We start from the raw sequence: 17,317 nt of genomic DNA on the forward strand, positions 1-17,317 counted from the left end.
CGTGTGGAACCTTCTGCATGTCCAGACCTCAGCGCGCAACTCACACTCGGGAGTCATAAATTTCCGCCTCCATGATTGCTGTGACACCTGCAAAAGTGAAACATCTTCCTCGGAGGCGCGTTGAGGAAGAGGATGGTGGTCCTGCTCAGAGCTCTGACGCTTTGAAGTACGACTATTAAAGGTAAAATGACGCAAATGCACGCACGCTTGTTTTTCAGGAATCAACTTGCAAATCTGTTGTTTAAGTCTCTGTGGCTTATAATCCTTTATCTGGAGTCAGTGTTTGTCTAGTGTGTGTGTATGTGTGTGTGAGAGAGAGAGATAGATGCACACAGGGATAACAGTCCAGCCCTCTCCTATAACCTTCCTCTTTCCTCATCTTCCTCAAACTTTCCCTTACATGAGCAGAGCTTAATAACAACATGCCACATTATGAGCCAGGTCTCTTCCTCAGAAGGTCACAGTGGCTCTGAGGCTCTTTGCTTCCATGTCACCCCCCCCCCCCCCCCCCCCCCCCACACACACACACACAGCTGAGTGGACCTGACAGATGTGTCCAGTGCAGCGCTCGTCACATATATCTTTAAATATTTGTGTTGCCATGGAGGATTTAACGCCAGAGTCAAATCTATTATGCTGTGGAAATGAAACCTTCAGTCCTCTGCAGTAACCTACATTTGGCAATAAATGATAATTCGCTCCCTCCCTCAAGCCTTCAGCAAGCACGTTGTAACTCATATGTATTGTTGTTGTTATCACCACAGACTTTAATCCTGATAGCCAGATGGCAATGTACACATTTTAAATTGACGTCTGTAAAACCTGTGATGTCCCATTGTGTCAAAACCACGTCGGCATGGTGATCGATACAAGCGTGTGTGTATCATTTGTGCATGTCAAGCATTTCCTCATCGTTTTAATTAATGGAACGATGTGAACATGTAGTTACTCCTGGAGGAGCGAGTGGAGCGTCTCTGCAGTGGATCTGGCCTAGTTTCAGGCGACGGGGGGGGGGGGGGGGGGGGGGCTCGAGCTGTGTGTGGGTAATGGTTGATTGAGTCGAGGCTGTGTGTGTGTGTGTGTGTGTGTGTGTGCTGAAGGGCTGGAAGTAGAAAATGTGGGAGCACAGTTTGACAGGAACACCCTGCAGCTGCGTTTTCTTGCTTTTCAGTAAAGGCACATTTAGTAATTTTTCTCTCTAATATCTCTACTGAGATCCATCTCTTGTACATCTCCTCTTGCACGTTTAACAATTCAAACCATCTCTTCCACCCATTTCAGAGTTGACTTTAGGAGCATGAGGGCAGCGGCCATCATCTAACCTGGGAGAATGCTGCCCTGTGACACCCTGATTGAGTGGCACTATCCCGGGGTGCAGCTTCCTGTCCGGGCCCTGTGCGGCGTGACCAAGAGGCCGGCTCGACTGTGCTCTGCAGGTCTGACCCGCGCTGTCTCCCTTCCCGAGCAAGACACGCTGAACAAGGAGCATGTCTTCACCATCAAACGGAGACACTTTTCCATCAGCTACTGCAGTCTGGTGGAGGACCGAGCAGAGGAGGAGGGAGGGGCCAGTGACAGCAGTGGGAGGTACGACTCCACCTCGTCGCCAGAGGAGGCGCCTCGGCGAACCGCCTCCCGTGTGACCGGTTACAGTTCTGGAACTAGAGGCTGTCAGCGGTCACACAACTCGTTCCTTCCCAGCGCAGACCTAGAAGAGGACGAGGAAGATGAAGATAGTGATGGAGATAATCTACACCGGTATCATGAGGACTCATCGTTTGTGCTGCACGGGAATCCTCACTGGTCTCTGAATCATGCTGCCATGGAGACGGGCCGGGCGTGGGCCAAGGTGGAGGCCCTGGTGGTTGCTGAGAGCGAGGAAGACTGGCTCTCTAACCGACACGGGTGCAGATCGGGCATTACGCTGATGACCTTCAGGGAGGAAGAGGAGGACAGACTAAAGGATGACACGTCCTACTTCACCCACAGCCACCACAGATGTTCCCCAGAGTTGTTCTCCAGCAGCCAGGCAGCCGAGTGTGCCAGCGACTCGTCCTGTAACAGCTCAGATGGCGTCCTGGTTAACTTCTGCACCATTTACGACAGGAGCAACAACCCGGCCACGCCTCAAGACCTCAGCAGCCCGCCGTTCCTGACCTCTGGCTCTCCTGAGGGATCCATCTTCCTCAACCTCCAACCTGTTCCCCACGCCCGGAGCCCCACGGCCCTCATCTCCCCGCAAGAACCACACCAGAGTCACACGATGCCCTCCGCCCCCTGCTGGTCACCTCAGGGCGTCGACTCAAATCATAACCTTTGCTCCCTCCCGCGCGGCCTGTCTTCTCTGGAGGTATCGGACCTGACCGCCTGTCTGCAGAGCCGGGCCGCACTGCCCACGGGGACCAACCAGAAGTACTACAGGCTTGTGACCTGTGACCTTTCCTCCAAGTCACCCAGCCCAGCTTGGTCCAGCCTCACCTGCTGCCCCGAGGGTCTGAGCCAAGGCAGCACCCTCCCTCCCCCTGAGCACCTCTGCCTGGGTGAGAGGGAAGAAGGAGAAGGAAAGGAAGCCAAGAAGGTAAAGTTAGTCTCAAAATGGAGACCAAAGACATTTTAGACAGTTTTACTGTAAACTTAAGGCCAAGCTTTTCTGAATTCTCACTCTCAGCTCTGTGATTTTCAGGCTTCTTCCACGTCTGTCTTCATCCAGGACTCACAAACCACTCAAAGCCAAAGCACAAGCATCACGTCCTCTCAGCCATCTGTGTTTTTGGACCAGGATCACTGTGCTATGCAAGCTCAAGTAAAGGGAAAACCACGAGGTAAGAGTGGTAAGATTTCTTTTCCTTTTTTCACAATCTGTTAAAGCAAATCTAACCCATCTTCTCGCTCTCTCCCTCATCCTCTTCCTCCATGGCAGGAGCAGCTCCGGGGGCAGACCAAGTGTTACAGCGCTACAGTAAAGCCCAGAGGCCGACCTCACTGCCAATCCAGCCGTTTGTTTTGATACCTGCAGACAAACCTCCAGTCCAATCCCAGCGCCTGGGTGGTCTTCTGGAGCAATACATGAATCACAAGAGCACCGCGTCCAGCAGCAGCAGCAGCTGCAAGTCGGGCTTCAAGCTCAAGGGCAAAGGCAGCCAGTACTTTGGCATCCTACAAGAAGCTCCCTCAAGCTCTGATAGCTGCTCCACCTGCACACCGAGCCCAGAGTGCCCCAAGCCTTTGCTGAATCGGGAGGAGGATGAAACGCGACCAACCGATCAATCCAGCCTTGTTAAAGTTCCCTCCTGCCGGGACCTCATCGCCCTGACCCCTGAGCTGACCCCTGAGCTGACCCCTGAGCTGACCCCTGCCAACCCTGATTCAAATAATCAAAGTCCCAACCAGTCCAAATTCAAGTCGACGTCCTCACCTACACCGCCCACTTTACCACCACATGCTCACACCCATCATCTCCACCTGCAGGGTTGCTGGATCACACCTGCTCCTCCCTCTCTGCTCTCTCACGCCGGCTCTGGGCGGCGAGCGCAGGCCTGTTCGGGGCTCAGCGAGAGGCAGAGGCAGAGCGAGCGCAGAGAATCTCTGATCCTGACCGAGTTCTGCCTCACGCCCGACTCCTCCTACGAGTCCCTGTCTCTCAGCCACCTTCAGAGGAGAGGTGAGGGGGGCCAATTACAATCTTGTACGTTTTATAAATTCCTGAGCTGGACATTTTCCTCCTCGCTGAAGGAATGAATCAAAATGCCCCGGCTCCACTTAGCGCTGCATTCCTCCTTGATTGGATTGCCCTTCCAATGAGGAATGGTTCTAAAGAGCAGGAATAAATCTAGCAGTGCCGCAGCGTTGCCTTCGGTACCCTGAAGGGTCTTCCTCTTAAACATGACCTATTTTTAACTCTCCCTGCACGCGATTGGCTGATCCGTCTGCTCTGTAGCCTATGCCAGCGTGCCTGCGAGCTCCTGTGAGGCAGAGAGAGAGGATGAAAGATGGAGAGGGAATGTTGCAGCAGAGTATGTGTGTGTGTGTGTGTGCATTCATTATGATTTATAATAGACCTAATAATGTTTGAGTGCTGCCATATGGGCTATGTGGTAGGGATATAATTACATAAAAATGCAGCTTTTGCAGTGAAGCGTTGCATAAAGAATGGACATGATATTTACAGAGGCTAGTCGGGGTGAAAATAGGAACACTGCCGACTCCTTCATCCTCATCCTCTCCTGCAATATGATAATGAACCATGAATGGCACTCGCACATATTCCTTTGCACTGGCTGAGTTTGTGTGGGGAGGAATATCATCTTAAATCTAAATATTGCATCAGTGCAAGCTCAGCCTCATGCATCTGTCTCTGCAGGTTTGCTCCGGGCTGTGAGCCGGGCGGTGGATCTGATCATGGCTTATTTTGGCAACACCAGAGATCCAGAGGCGAAGGTATGAAGCAGCCTGAATTATGCGGCCGTTGTGTTCAAGAACGGAAGTCAAATTTTACTCCCTGCTCCCACAGATGCGTCTGGGCAGCAGCTCAGGGAGTCCCACCATCGCCACTCTGGTCCTGGAACACTTGTGTCCAACAGTCCAGACTATTCTGGAGGACGGTCTGAGGGATCACAAGCTGGATCTCATCATCGGACAGCGACACAACGACTCCTGGAGTGTGGTGGAAGTCTCGACTAGAGCAGGTGTGACTGAATTATCTGATGCTTTGGTTTGTTGGCCGCTGGACTTGTTGGTGAACGCTTTGTCAAACTCCACGACAGGTCCATCAACCAGGGTCCTTCAAAGCTTGGTGTCCAAAATCAAGCAATGTCCCCAGCTGAGCTCCCATTACATGAGACTGAGAGCCTTCATCATGGGCCTGCTGAAGTAAGTTCACACATATACAAAGATGCTGATGAACACAGTGCATGCAGGTACGCTCTGTGCACTGATCACTCTGCTCTCTCCAGCTTGAGATCTTTGGAGTTCTGGCTCAGTCATCTTCAGAGTCAACCAGGTTAGTGCACAGCCAGCTCTTTTTCTAAACGGTTGCCCTTGTTTGATAAGTGCATTTTGACAGCTGATTCTCTCTCTGCAGATGTGGTGGCAGCACATTACCACTCATGGGGCTTCTTGTCTATGTCGCTGGGGTCGTGTCGGCCTTTGTTCCAGGAGCTGCTGCTTCTGCTGCAACCGCTCTCCGTGCTGCCCTTTGACCTCAACTTGCTGCTGGAGCCCAGAGTGATGCAGGGCGGACATCTGCGTGCTGAAAAACAGGGAGTTTCACTACCGCCGCCTTGCTCCACCCTCCTCATAACCAGCTGGCTGCCACTGCACGCCGGCGCAAAGGCAGACAACAGCAATCATCAAGTAAACACAAACCCTCACCTCCGGGAGTCTGTAGTCTCCCAGAAATCCAGCCTCCCCAAGCAGGAACTAGGAGGGATTCATGGCAAGTTGGAAAGCAGGAGTTTGTCGTCAGCCCGTGTTCCAGAGCAGTGGCTCAGAGACTCAGCTGGAATGGACAGCGTAGTTGAAGGGGACGATTGTAGCCAGAATTATGCTGAAGTGTGGTCTCAAGTACATGAGGGACAAGAGGGGAAGAGGGAAGAGAGAGAGGAAGGGACCATGCATTCATCACCAGGCTGTCATCACCAGGGTGACAGTCAGGGGGGGCTGCGCTGGGCCAGACTGTTTGGAGCAGCTTCAGATGTTTCCAGCAGGACAGAAAGGGAACCTCAGAGTCGCAGTGTAGCACCAAGCAAAAGGTGAGAGCAGGACATGGATGTTTGAAAGCTTCATCTTGTGCTTTTAACTCAAAGCTGTCAGTAAATCTGCTTTTTTGTTTTCACAGGTGTGTGCGGCCTTCACAGTGGCTGAATTTGGACAGATCACAGCTGGGACTGCTGGTTCAGTCCATCAGGTCCATGAAGCTCAGTGGAAACTCAGACCGACAGTAACAAGGGTGGAGACTCTTAACCATGAAGGAAACTCTTAATTGCATGAAAAAACGTTTACTTTTCTACAAAACAAAGCGTTCAGTTCCAATTCACAGGGCAAGAAAGCAAAGAAAACACACAGTTTGCTTGGTAATGATAAAGAAACCCTTGAAACCTGATCTTAAATATCATAATATGCTTGTTTAAACACTAAACTTCATTCAAATTTTGTAATTCCCCTCTGATCAAAGTGGATCTCTTTGGATAAAACATATTCCTGCATTCATTTGAAATATAACAACCAACCTCCTGATATTTCTCTTTACGTATACGCCGATAATCACCCAACTTTGTAACAATGTTGTGGTCTTTCCACTGCTGTATCTATCCTTTAATAGAGGGAAAGTAAGCAATAACACTCTTCCTCATTCCAAATACGCTATGCACCAGCCTTTAGTAGTGGATTGAAACCAGTTTTAGGCAGATGTCCAGAATGAGTCTGTGTTTGTCAGTATTTGTTAAATTCACATCTTATTACCATTTGTATGGCCGTAGATTTAGGCTGGAAATGGTGCTTCAATGTTCCAAAGTGTGGAAATGTTTGCTGTCATGTCTCCCAGTGAAAGTGTTTGGTTGTACAAACATACGCCTCCCTGTGGTTGATTCAGGTACTGCGGCGGGTACATTTTGATAGACTCATATTACAATAACAGAGGTGAGGGGGGGAGGGGAGGTTTTGTGTTGTGCATGTGAAATAATTACACCCATCTGAATCTGAATTTCCCTCCACATCCTCTGAATGCTTCTTCTAATGACTAACGTGACAATCAACCTCTGTGAATAAAGACTTAATATGTTATTATGCGTTGCCTTCATGTTCAACGACACTGCCGGCCACCGTCACTCACTCACTCCTGATGCTTCACTCATCCTTTATCTTGAAGTGAAAGACGGTCAGCCTGCTTGGTTGATTGGATTACCCCGTCTGCAGGTTCCTCTTGACGCGAAACTGCTCCAGCGCGTTGTGGGAGAGTTGACCAAACGTATGTCCATACATGAATCTGGCTCCTGTAGGATGGCGCAGAGTTAGACACGCTCGAATTTGGATGGTTTATCCTTTGACAGTGTGATTGATTGATTGACTAAATGTGGCCTGTGTGTGTGGGTGTGGCTGATACTGACACAAACCTGGGATGTGTCCTGTGAACTTTGGCAGCTGACCCCTGTGAATGGAGGGGAGTGTGTTGCCTCTGTCCCACGGGCTGTCCAGGGTGACGGGTTCGTGTCGCTGTTGCTTCCCAAACTGGACCAGCGCCTTGTTGGTGGTGATGGGGTAACTGGTGCCGATCAGGAAGTTAGATTTCGGCACGTGCCCTGTGAAACCTGCATGGAGACATTGGATCTCAGAAATTCATTGGTTTCGCTTGTGAAAGAGGGTCAGCACTGTCAGAATCCTGTGGTTCCTACCTGAGACGAAGTACTTGTGCGGGTTACTGTCGTCCATGATGTACGGGGATACCAGGGCGTTCCAGGATCTCAAGGGTTTGGTGATGGGTTCACGGGTGGTCACCATCAGACGAGTGTTTGGTTTCTGCGTAGAGAGAGAAAGAGGATTTAATTTTTACCAAAGCACATGTAAACATACCTCTGTATCATAACATGACCTATATATCCTGGAAATGTGATTGTGCATTTGCGTCGCTGGTGACCAAAATAACAAAGGTAACAGCACAAAACCTCAAACACGTGACAAAACCAGAGTTACATGGAACAGAGACACCACCAGACTTACACAGCTTACAGGAACAAAAGCAGGCAAGAATCAGGAAACAAGACACACAGAACAGGCAGGGAGTGACGGAACAGACACAGGTGAAAGCAATCAGTGTCAATCAAGGAATACAAGGGCAGGAAGTAAAGTAACCGAAAATGTAACGTGAGACGATTACAAAATAAAACAAGGAAATGAACACAGCTTGACAACAACACAGGATCATGACACTTAGTCTGCTGAGGATCATAATTAATGTGAATCTCAGAGACGAATCTGTGGTCTGTCATACTTAGAAGCTACAACTCGGCCTCTGAAGTGGATCATATTACACTGAAGTGACACTGGATCTCCAACATGGATTATTAAACAAGCGCTGCCATGTCAACCTGTACATGTGTGTGTGACTGTGTGTGAGAGACAGAGTGGAAGAGAGTGATAGAGGCGGAACATGTGTGTGAGTATAAGATAGAGGTTACTTGAAACTGTTTGTCGTCGTAGGTGGCAACAACTGGCAGGTCTGCTGAGTCCCAGCGGATCCTCTCAGTCCGCTCACGGTCAAACTCAGACTGAGCTTTGTGACACGACTCGGTGTAGGTGCAGGCAAAGTAGTTATGCCTTTTTGGAATAAAGCCTAGAAACAATAAAGCCATATGGGCCATGTTGAATACTTCAGAATGAGTTTTGCAATGGATACTGAAGTAGATTTGACTGATTTTACAGATATGTACTTGATACCTGTGATTATTTTCTCTTTCTGCGGTCTGCTAATAGTCTCATACTCACATTAAAAACAAATACTGATTGCCAGGCCTCTGTTAGAGCTAAACGCTGCTGGGTGGATCTCAAACTATACCTGTAAATCCTGGTATGACCTTCAGGTTCCTTCTCCAGGTCTCGGCGTCCGGCTCCACAGATGGAAGGCGACCTGAGCTCAGGATCGAGCGTTCCGAGTGTTTCACCTCAGGAGTGGTCAGGAGCTCGGCTGTGAGCTTTCCATACGTTTTCCCCTCATTGTACTTAAACTGTGGGCAGTATCCTCCATAACTGAAACCAGAGGGTAGACATTATCTTTTGAGACCTTTTATATAATGTATAAGCTGTAGTTTGTGGTGTTGTGATGTTTTTGCACCTCATTAACACCTCTCTTAATTGTTTTCTTAAAAATAACAGTAACAAGCCCCATATCAGCACGAATCATCTACATTTTTAAAGCAATATTGTTAATTTATTAATTAAATTGCATCTTCACTTCCACTATCTCAGATATTACATTATTAGAGTTTAGCCTGTTGCACCATCGCGTAAAACCTACGCACCTTAAACGCATCATTGTCATTGTTGTTGTTTATAAGTGAATACCGCGTCAGGATTCGTACTCACCCCGGGATGTAATGAGGATCGGGCGTCACCAGGACTTTGCTAAATTTCGGGGGGTATTTGTCCATCTTGACCCAGTAAACACACTCTTACACACTCCCGGATCCTTCCTGTGCCGGATCGCTGGTTGCTACAGGGAATTAAAAACAAACACACTGGTCCGCGGCGATCAGCTGTAAAAATACAATTGGACGCAGAGTCGCTGTGCGTAATACTGAAGAAGAAACGAAACAAAAACACTCTTAAGGCGCCACAATGTGAGCGTAATAATGAAAGAATAATAAAGAATACTGTGTTTCTTCCTGTCGCTGTAATCCTATAGGAACACATGGCTGCATAGTGTTAGACTGCAGCTGAGCCTGGAATGACATCAGCAACAAAATCATCATCATCATCTTCATCATCATCATCATCATCATCATCATCATCATCATACAACCGTTCATCAATAACCATAACATTTTGCCTTTATTTCAAAGGGTGTTAGTTAAGTTGATTGATAAATTCTGAGCCTGTCCAACTCAAACACACACACACACACACAGAATTACCACCATAAAAATGTCTGAGTCACAGGCTCTTAAGTTTCCAAGGTAATATTGACGCACATCTCCCTCTCATACGCAAAGATTTATTCTTTTTAGTACAGAAATGTTGGTTTGATGTCATCATCCGAGGACAAATCTGCCAGGTAAAAGGGTGAAACGTTTTCAGTCATTCGGAGGTGGTTGAAGTGTGAGTGGGTTGGCGTAGAATCACTGAAAAGCCACAAATGATCATGATTAGCAAGTACAAAATGACTGCATGTTGGCATTGTGTCATTTTCTCTTAAATATCACCTTTCTTTGACTCAAGGTCACCAGTAAAAGGCACACAAGAGCAAGGTGAGTTGTGTGTGAGATGTGTTTTCAGATTGGAAGTGAAGGAGGAGAGGCTGGTACACGGTTATGGTATGATCACAACAAATCTCCCATCAGAAATCTAATCTCAAATCAATACATTCCACGTTCCAAAACGCCAAATGTCTCAGCCCTGACTCACCTCCTGATGCGTCACGCTCACAATTCAGCAAAAATCTCATAAACTTCAAGGCAAGACAACACAAAAGTGCTTAACACAACTCAACCGCTAAGTGACAAACACTCCTCCTCCTCTCCCTGCTTCACGATTATGATCAAACCGGTGTGTCGACCCGGTGACCCCACGCTGTCACACTTTACCTGGGGAATGCAGATCGTATCGGCGGGGAATGTCAAGTCTGCACGTTCCTGACATTATCTTAGACATATCTTGGTGTTGCAATGACGTCGTGGCGTTTCGTGTTTCAGTCTCTTCTTACACTCGCACACATACCGTATTAAACTATTGCATTGCACACAACAAACCACAGCCATGAAGAAAAAGGTCATGCGTAGGAATGTAAAGCATAAAACTGATTTCCTGTTTCTGTTTTAACGTGAAGATGTCTCTTGCCAGGTTTATTCACACCGAAACTCTGTAAATTCCCTGCAGTAGTCGACAATGATCCTTGTCGTGGCTTGTCCTTGATATGTCTGTGATTTATGTTGCAGGGGCGTGTTGGAGAAATGTAAAGTGTTTCAGGTGAGTCATTTTGCAGTGGCAGCGGTGAGCGAGTACCAGCATGTGGCTCTGTGTCGGGGCAGATGATGGGGAGGTGCAATGAAGCAGAAGAGGCGGAACAGGACGGATGTTTTGAATTCTCCATCACCATCTCACCTATGTTAATCTCCCTGTGTGGGTTGTCTAAAGCGGTGACTGAGCTCATTGTGCTGCTGTAAATCACCGTTCACGCAGCACAAGCCCAAGTTGTCAGGAGGAACTGAACTGAGAAACGGAAATGAACGTATACCGGAGCTTTGGGTGCCTTTTGGAGAATTGGATAGCAGAAGGAAGCCTAGATTTGGACTCTGGCTGGCTGGGTAACAGCGATGAAGTCTCTCCGACGTCATTTTCTGACATGGATACAACTCTGAACTGTGAATCGGTGGACTCCGGAGTGGAGACGGCAGGTTCTGTCATGTCTCTTCCTATTACGTGCGGCTCTGTGTCAATGGACAACACAGAATTGGACGCGATGGCAGCAGATACAGAATTGGACAGGTCTCCCGTCCTGTATGATCCATCCTCTGCCTCCTGTCCCTCCCTGAACCTTTTACCCAACACACCTCAGGAGACCTCCACAGCTTTGCACCTTAAACTGGAGCAGGCGCTTCAGAGGACTCAGCCCAGGCGTGTGTGGAACGGCCCGGAGTGTAAAGCAGAGGGCCTGGAGCCCCCCAGGCGGAACCGAGCGTCTTGGTATCTTAAACGACACATATCCTCCGTAGCCAAGGGTCAAAGGTCGGAAAATTTGCGGATGGCGAAAACGGCCAGCCCGGTGACGTCAATCAGAAAGATTTCAGAACCGCGGAGACGGCCGCTATCTATGCGCTACGAGCAACGGCCATTTGTGGAAAAATTAGAGGTAATTTCTTAATCAATCCTTATTAATAGAAGACAAACTCATCTGCTTTTTGTTTGTGTAAGGGGGGGACTCACACAATCACATTAGTCCTATAAACAATGGATTGTATTCATACGAGGGCCTGAAAGACAGTTGCAGAGGCGTTTGCTCTTCCGACACTTAATGGGTTGCAACACACCAACACACGTTTTTTTGTCGAATTCAAAGTAGAGCAGCCGTGTAATTACTGAATCCCTTTCATGCGAGCGACTTGTCACTAGTCCACCTGAGATGTTAGGGATCGTAAACCAGTCCGTCCAGGTGAGCCGCTGCCCGCAGGCAAGAGTGGAACGGAGCCACGAGGGTGCTGCTGACGAGGAGCCGGCTGTGATTTTCAGTTTGTTTCCTTAGAAGGTGAAACAAATCTCGCCACCTTCATTTTAAAAGCTAAAAAACACGCAGACCCTCTTTTTTTTAATGTTTGCTGTCACGCCACGATCGCCGTGGAAACCCGGCCGGCCTGTCAACACAGGAAAGCCTTGACATTACTGAACTAATGCCACCTGCATTTAATTAAGTTGTCAGTGTTGTTGTAGTCCCTGGGTGTGTCCCTTGGCCCCATGTGTGCACTTCTTTGTTGAGTCATTCAAAAGTTCTCAAGGAAACATTTTACTTTATTGTATACCGGCGTTAATTACAGGTTAGAGCGCTCTTTTTGCCCTACGAAGGCTTCCAAGTAGGGTTAATAAACTGGGTGGCTTTCCATTCTATTGTATTCTATTGTAATCTTGAAAATGTTATTGTGACTTCTTTGGAGTAGCTGTCATGTCAAACAATCAGCAAAGTTAGTAATGAACGGGTAAACCTGTTGTCATTGAATTAGTCATGCACCTTAAAAAGGCCTTAATGTTGAGGGAAAGTTAGATTATCACTATACTGCCTATGTAAATGTGTTTAATTCTATAAGCTGCATTGAAGGGAACTTGAGTATAACACACGGACGTCTATGCTGCAGTGTTGCACATTTTTAGAAAGGAAAGCAGCGAAGAAGATGTAATCAAATGTTCTATATGTCTGCTTTACGTGAACGTGTGTGTGCGTGACCTTTGCAGCCCCTGGGTGAGGAGGAGCGGGAGGGCCTGAGTCCCGGCTTCAGGTACTTGGAGCAGGTGTGCCAAACGTTGGAAAGAATTGCCAAGCACCAGCTTCACAACCGTGCGATACAGATGAAGATAGACGCCCTGCGGGAGCATCAGGACGAGCTGGTGAGCCAGGTAAAGAGTTTCTCACTGAAGGCAAATGAGAAAGTGTCACAGTTTCCCCAGCGTGCCTCCATGCTAAACATTACCCTGACTTGAAAGGCTTGTGTTGACAGCATGTTATCTCACAGCCTCGGGGTGCGTATGAATTAAACTCCATCCTCTCTCCAGGCCCCAGACAACTGTCAGTGTGACGTCATGCAGGCAGAGGGTGAGCTCGCTGCTCACCCCAGACTCAGTGATGAAGGAATACAGCATTTTTCAAGTGAAACATTACAGCGTAAAGATTATCCCAGCTGCCCCATGCGACAGAGGTCTGCCTCTGACACCACTATAGCAACTATACACTCAAGTGAGTCACCTGGCACCTGAATAAGTCGAGTTTCATCGTCATTTGTTGTATATTTAATGTGTGTTTGTGTAGAAATGAACAAAGAATTGAGCGTCATTGAGGTTGTGTTTGTATTTGTTGCAGGAAAGTTCAGACCGGACACTAGGGGGCCGCAGACGAGCATAGATGACCTAATGAACAATGACGGAGCCCGAAACTCGCAGGTATGATACGTTCAAAGACATCATGTGTTTGTAGGAAATAAAAGTAACAGATATTGTGGGATAGATAAATTATGTTATGTGTTGTTGTAGTAGAACTGCGATATAGTATATAAATGTATTGCAGTGATTTTGCTGATAAATCTGTATTGATGTTGACTTTGTGTGCTCAGTTGTCGAAGAGGGAGGAAGGGAGTAAAGGCTACAAGAACTGGAGGGGGAGGCTGGCGACTCTGAGGAGAGGAGAGACTGTGAGAACCGAGAGCAAAAGGTGAGTCACCGTGTTCATGCGTGCCTGCGTGCGTGCGTGCGCGCGTGCCTGCGTGCGTGCGTCGCTCCAACATGGCAAACCGCCAGCTACGCATGACGCAGTGGCCCGCGGCTAACGCGCTGTAGGTGTGTGTGAAGGCATCTGTTCCTCTTCACCATCCTGCATTCTCAAGCTTTCCATTTTTCCTTTTTGTTGTTGTCAATAATCTGTTTGTTTGCGTGTGTTTGTTGATCGATACAGCCAGCAGCCATCATCGGAGAAAATCACCACCAGGCGCCGGCTGAGCAACCTGATCAGGAAGCGACTGAAGACGACGTGAATGGAAACAAATGTCTCCACCAACATGTCCGGATGAAGCTTGTCTTCGTTTCCTAAGTGCGCTATTTGCACTGCTGCCTTCAAACTGTCTTATTGCACAATTTATTCCCACGTCCTTTCGTTGTACTTGTCTTCATTTATATGCTGATGTAAATGCTCTTATCCTTCCATACAGCCAACAGATAATAAGATATTTTACTCTTTCTTTGCAGATTCGTAGAAAACACACACATTTTTTACACTGTAACTGTTGAAACAAAAAGCATTCTCAGTATAAAAATAGTACATTTATATGACTGCATATGTAAATACAGCTTTGAGGTACGTGAACTTGTACTTTTTGTCGCTACTTTCTACTTTCTCCACCACATTTCAGAGGGAAATCCTGTGTATGTTTCTGTACTGATGAGTTACTTTGCATATTTTGAATGTTAACATGAGACGATGTCATAAATAACTGCTGTTGTCGGGTTAAAAACTTCAAATCTCAGCCTGGTTTTAATTTAATGGAACACATTTCAGTTATTATCTCGAGCTGTTCAGAATTAAAAAATACGGGTCAGAGGATTGATCGTAGCTTAAAAGGATCAAATCCACTGAACTGAAAACACAAAAACGTCTGCAGGTTCGTTCCAGGATTTAGGAAAATGGAAATACAATGTTATCCAATCGGTAACGTGTCAAACAAGAAACGCCAGCGTATCTCTTTGTAAACTTTCTGAGCTCCTATCTATGAAACTTTGCACATTTTCCTCCCTGAATTTTCCGTGTTTCATTCCAAACTCAGATTAGGTGATAAGGCTGTTAACACTATTGGGTAAAAACCTTAATATCTCTACTTTTGGGGGGATTTTCATTATAGATTCAGAGAAGCTACTGCAGGCCACACAGAGGTGATATCTTTTTTTTTTATCATTTATTTAATCTTTATTCACCTAGGTTGAGGGGACAGAGCGCCCCTGGCATTCCCATGTAAAGAGATGTCAATGACAAACACGTCCAACCAAATGAGAGGGTGAATAGGATTATCTGTCCATACATAAAATACATTTATTTACTATTTATTTACCCACCATAATCCTTTAGTCCCACACAGCATCCATCTGTGCTATTAAATATATAGAGATAACATCTGTGGAGGGATTTATGTAGGTGAGACGGGAGGCTGGAGAGTGGGAGGGGCTAGGGGGGGCAGCGTGGAGTCATGCCAGTGTCACTCTTTGTCTACATGATGCCACAGGACGACAGCGGGTTGGCGATCTGACAGGTGCAGGCCGACTGGCAGTACTGGCGCACAGTCTGGTAGCAGCTGCGGTCGGCCTCCCCGCCCCACTGCACGGGCCCGTTGGGGTCAGAGGGCAAGCGGCTCAGGATGCTGGTGTTGATGGCCAGAGCAGCCAGGCCGTAGTCTGTGAACAGCACTGTCTCGCGCCGGCACGTCGGGCAGGAGATGAACTTGTATTTGGGACAGGACTCGTAGAGGATCTGCAGGCACTCCTCACACACCGAGTGCAGGCAGGAGAGGATGCGCGGACGCTTGCCGGCGAAGTTGTAGGTGTGACCGCAGGTGGGGCAGTCCAAGGGCTCGCACGGCATGACGGGCCCCGAGGAGGAGGAGGAGGAAGAGGATGAGGCGGAGGAGGAAGTGGAGGAGGATCGCAGGACGTACTGGTTGACGATGACGTCCTCCATCTTGTAGTGGAACTGGTGGTAGCAGATCTCGTTGGCACTGGTTTTGCGCTGCGCCAGGAAGCTCTGCTCCCTGCGAGTCACGGGGGCCGGCGGTGTCACCATGGGCCGCGGCGGGGCCATGCCGGCGCCCACCATCTCCAGGGTCAGGTCGCTGCAGGCCTGGTTGACGATGATCTCCCCCTCGCCTCCGCCGTCCCATGCTACCCTGGGCGGCGGGGCGTAGCGCGGCTGCGTGACGGGCACCGTGCACTCCCTGGGGAACTTCTCCGACTGGATGATCTTAACGGTGTCCATGGGGATGGTGACAGGCTGGCGTCTGAGGCAGGACATTCGCTTGTGTGGAGGTTGGGGCCTTGGGATTGGAGGTGCTGTGGATCTAATCAGCGCTTGGACGCCCGTGCCTGCGTGTTTTGGGCACGGGGATCAATGTGGGCTCTTTCTCTGCAGCTCTTAAAGTCAGCCATTAGAGGGTACATGGGGACGGAGGCTCGTGTCCATGTTTGGGTGCGGCTGTCAGCCTGAGTCTTTGGACGGGTTAACACAGCCAGAGCACCTAAATCTGTATCTGTGATTGATACACACACGCGCGCGCCCACACACACAGACACACACACACACGATGATTTACAGCTTACAGGAACTGACCAGTGTTGACTACTGAAAGGTAGTTTTTGCTGTTCTTGTTTTGTTCTTGTTTTTTTTACTGACAAATGCTGATGTTTCTGTGCTGATTCTGTTGTTCCACTCAGACTATTTGCAGAAATGTATATTCATACCACAATGACAGATTGTTAGCACTTTAGCACAAAGATGTGGTCTCACTCAGTGATAAATACCAATAATAAATAATCTGCTCTATACAGTACAGTACAGGATGATGGAGGCAGCGAGCACAGGCAGTCCGTTGCAGGTATTGTCTTACACTACACCCTGTGGCCTGCCGAGGGAAACTGGTTGCGTTCGTTTCTTGCTTAACCCAGCACTTCCTTCCTGTTTCAGACCGCGTGGTGTTGAGGCCTTGTGCGAGCGGCAGAATCCACCTCCCGTCTCTCCGATCGGGTGACCCGTGACCCGTTTGGTGGTGTTGTTGATAAGGAGGAGGTTCTTTTTATAAGGGAGGCGTCCTGTGAATGTGTTAGAGGTTAAAAGGAGCCTGTTGGAATGGCTCCTTCCCCCTCTGGATTCCTTGAAGGTGGGAGTGAAGTGGTGGTTGTTGACTTTCAGACGGCGTCCTCCTCCCGCTGGAGCCAAAGATGTGATAACAGGATTCCTTGTTGCGGTGACTCACACTTGTTATTTCTGACCTCAACGCTCCTTTGGGTCGGTCACAGCCTGTGAACAGAGGAAACACGGACACATGAAGTCTGTGCGTCTGGGCTCTAAACCTGCTTCAGATTGATCACATATCAGAGGCGCTCCTTGTAAACATTCTGATATTTAATCCAACAAGTGTGTTTATGTCTCCTGCTGGAGTTGTGCTGTAGTGTGTGATTGGTGTGAACGTTACACACACTTCACCTGGGTGGAGAGAGAAGTATAATTCATACAGGCACAAGACAAAAACTCGTATTGATAAAAAATGTAGCGTTGTTGGTATTGTATACACACACACACACACACACACACACACACACGCATCAGCTATATGATGGAGCTTATCTTCTTTAATTTACTACATAAGATCAATCA

The 17,317-nt window shown here is 48.2% G+C and overlaps 5 protein-coding genes across 5 annotated transcripts in view; 3 read left to right on the forward strand and 2 right to left on the reverse strand.

Annotated features, from left to right (window-relative positions):
* The window catches only part of nnt (nicotinamide nucleotide transhydrogenase), a 264,273-nt gene that overhangs the window by 149,739 nt on the left and 97,217 nt on the right, over positions 1-17,317 (forward strand). The window lies entirely within an intron of this gene.
* LOC143010956 (uncharacterized) lies at positions 122-6,536 on the forward strand. The gene is made up of 10 exons (XM_076163568.1): positions 122-181; positions 1,282-2,578; positions 2,684-2,831; positions 2,945-3,661; positions 4,361-4,437; positions 4,511-4,685; positions 4,764-4,869; positions 4,953-4,999; positions 5,081-5,750; positions 5,837-6,536. Exons 2-10 carry the CDS (start codon positions 1,331-1,333, stop codon positions 5,940-5,942), a joined length of 3,294 nt encoding a protein of 1,097 aa, XP_076019683.1. The 5' UTR covers positions 122-181; positions 1,282-1,330; the 3' UTR covers positions 5,943-6,536.
* Positions 6,008-9,404, reverse strand: cimip2b (ciliary microtubule inner protein 2B). Its single transcript, XM_076163566.1, has 6 exons — positions 9,076-9,404; positions 8,549-8,739; positions 8,172-8,326; positions 7,389-7,512; positions 7,110-7,304; positions 6,008-6,989 (listed from the first exon to the last, which is right to left on the reverse strand). The coding sequence occupies exons 1-6, from the start codon at positions 9,138-9,140 to the stop codon at positions 6,898-6,900; spliced, it is 822 nt and encodes a 273-aa protein (XP_076019681.1). The 5' UTR covers positions 9,141-9,404; the 3' UTR covers positions 6,008-6,897.
* LOC143011322 (uncharacterized) lies at positions 10,650-14,688 on the forward strand. Its single transcript, XM_076164161.1, has 6 exons — positions 10,650-11,557; positions 12,649-12,810; positions 12,967-13,147; positions 13,271-13,350; positions 13,521-13,618; positions 13,859-14,688. The coding sequence occupies exons 1-6, from the start codon at positions 10,931-10,933 to the stop codon at positions 13,935-13,937; spliced, it is 1,227 nt and encodes a 408-aa protein (XP_076020276.1). The 5' UTR covers positions 10,650-10,930; the 3' UTR covers positions 13,938-14,688.
* rnf208 (ring finger protein 208) overlaps positions 14,831-17,317 on the reverse strand; it is a 7,297-nt gene continuing 4,810 nt past the window's right edge. The window contains exon 2 of the mRNA XM_076164162.1: positions 14,831-16,960. Within this exon, the coding sequence (XP_076020277.1) occupies positions 15,161-15,958 (798 nt within the window). The 5' untranslated portion in view covers positions 15,959-16,960 and the 3' untranslated portion in view covers positions 14,831-15,160. The remainder of the gene's footprint in view (positions 16,961-17,317) is intronic.

This window comes from Genypterus blacodes, unplaced genomic scaffold (genome assembly GCF_046128005.1).
Source record: "Genypterus blacodes isolate CSIRO-AG114 ecotype Tasmania unplaced genomic scaffold, CSIRO-AGI_Gbla_v1 ptg000133l_1, whole genome shotgun sequence".
Taxonomy (NCBI): domain Eukaryota; kingdom Metazoa; phylum Chordata; class Actinopteri; order Ophidiiformes; family Ophidiidae; genus Genypterus; species Genypterus blacodes.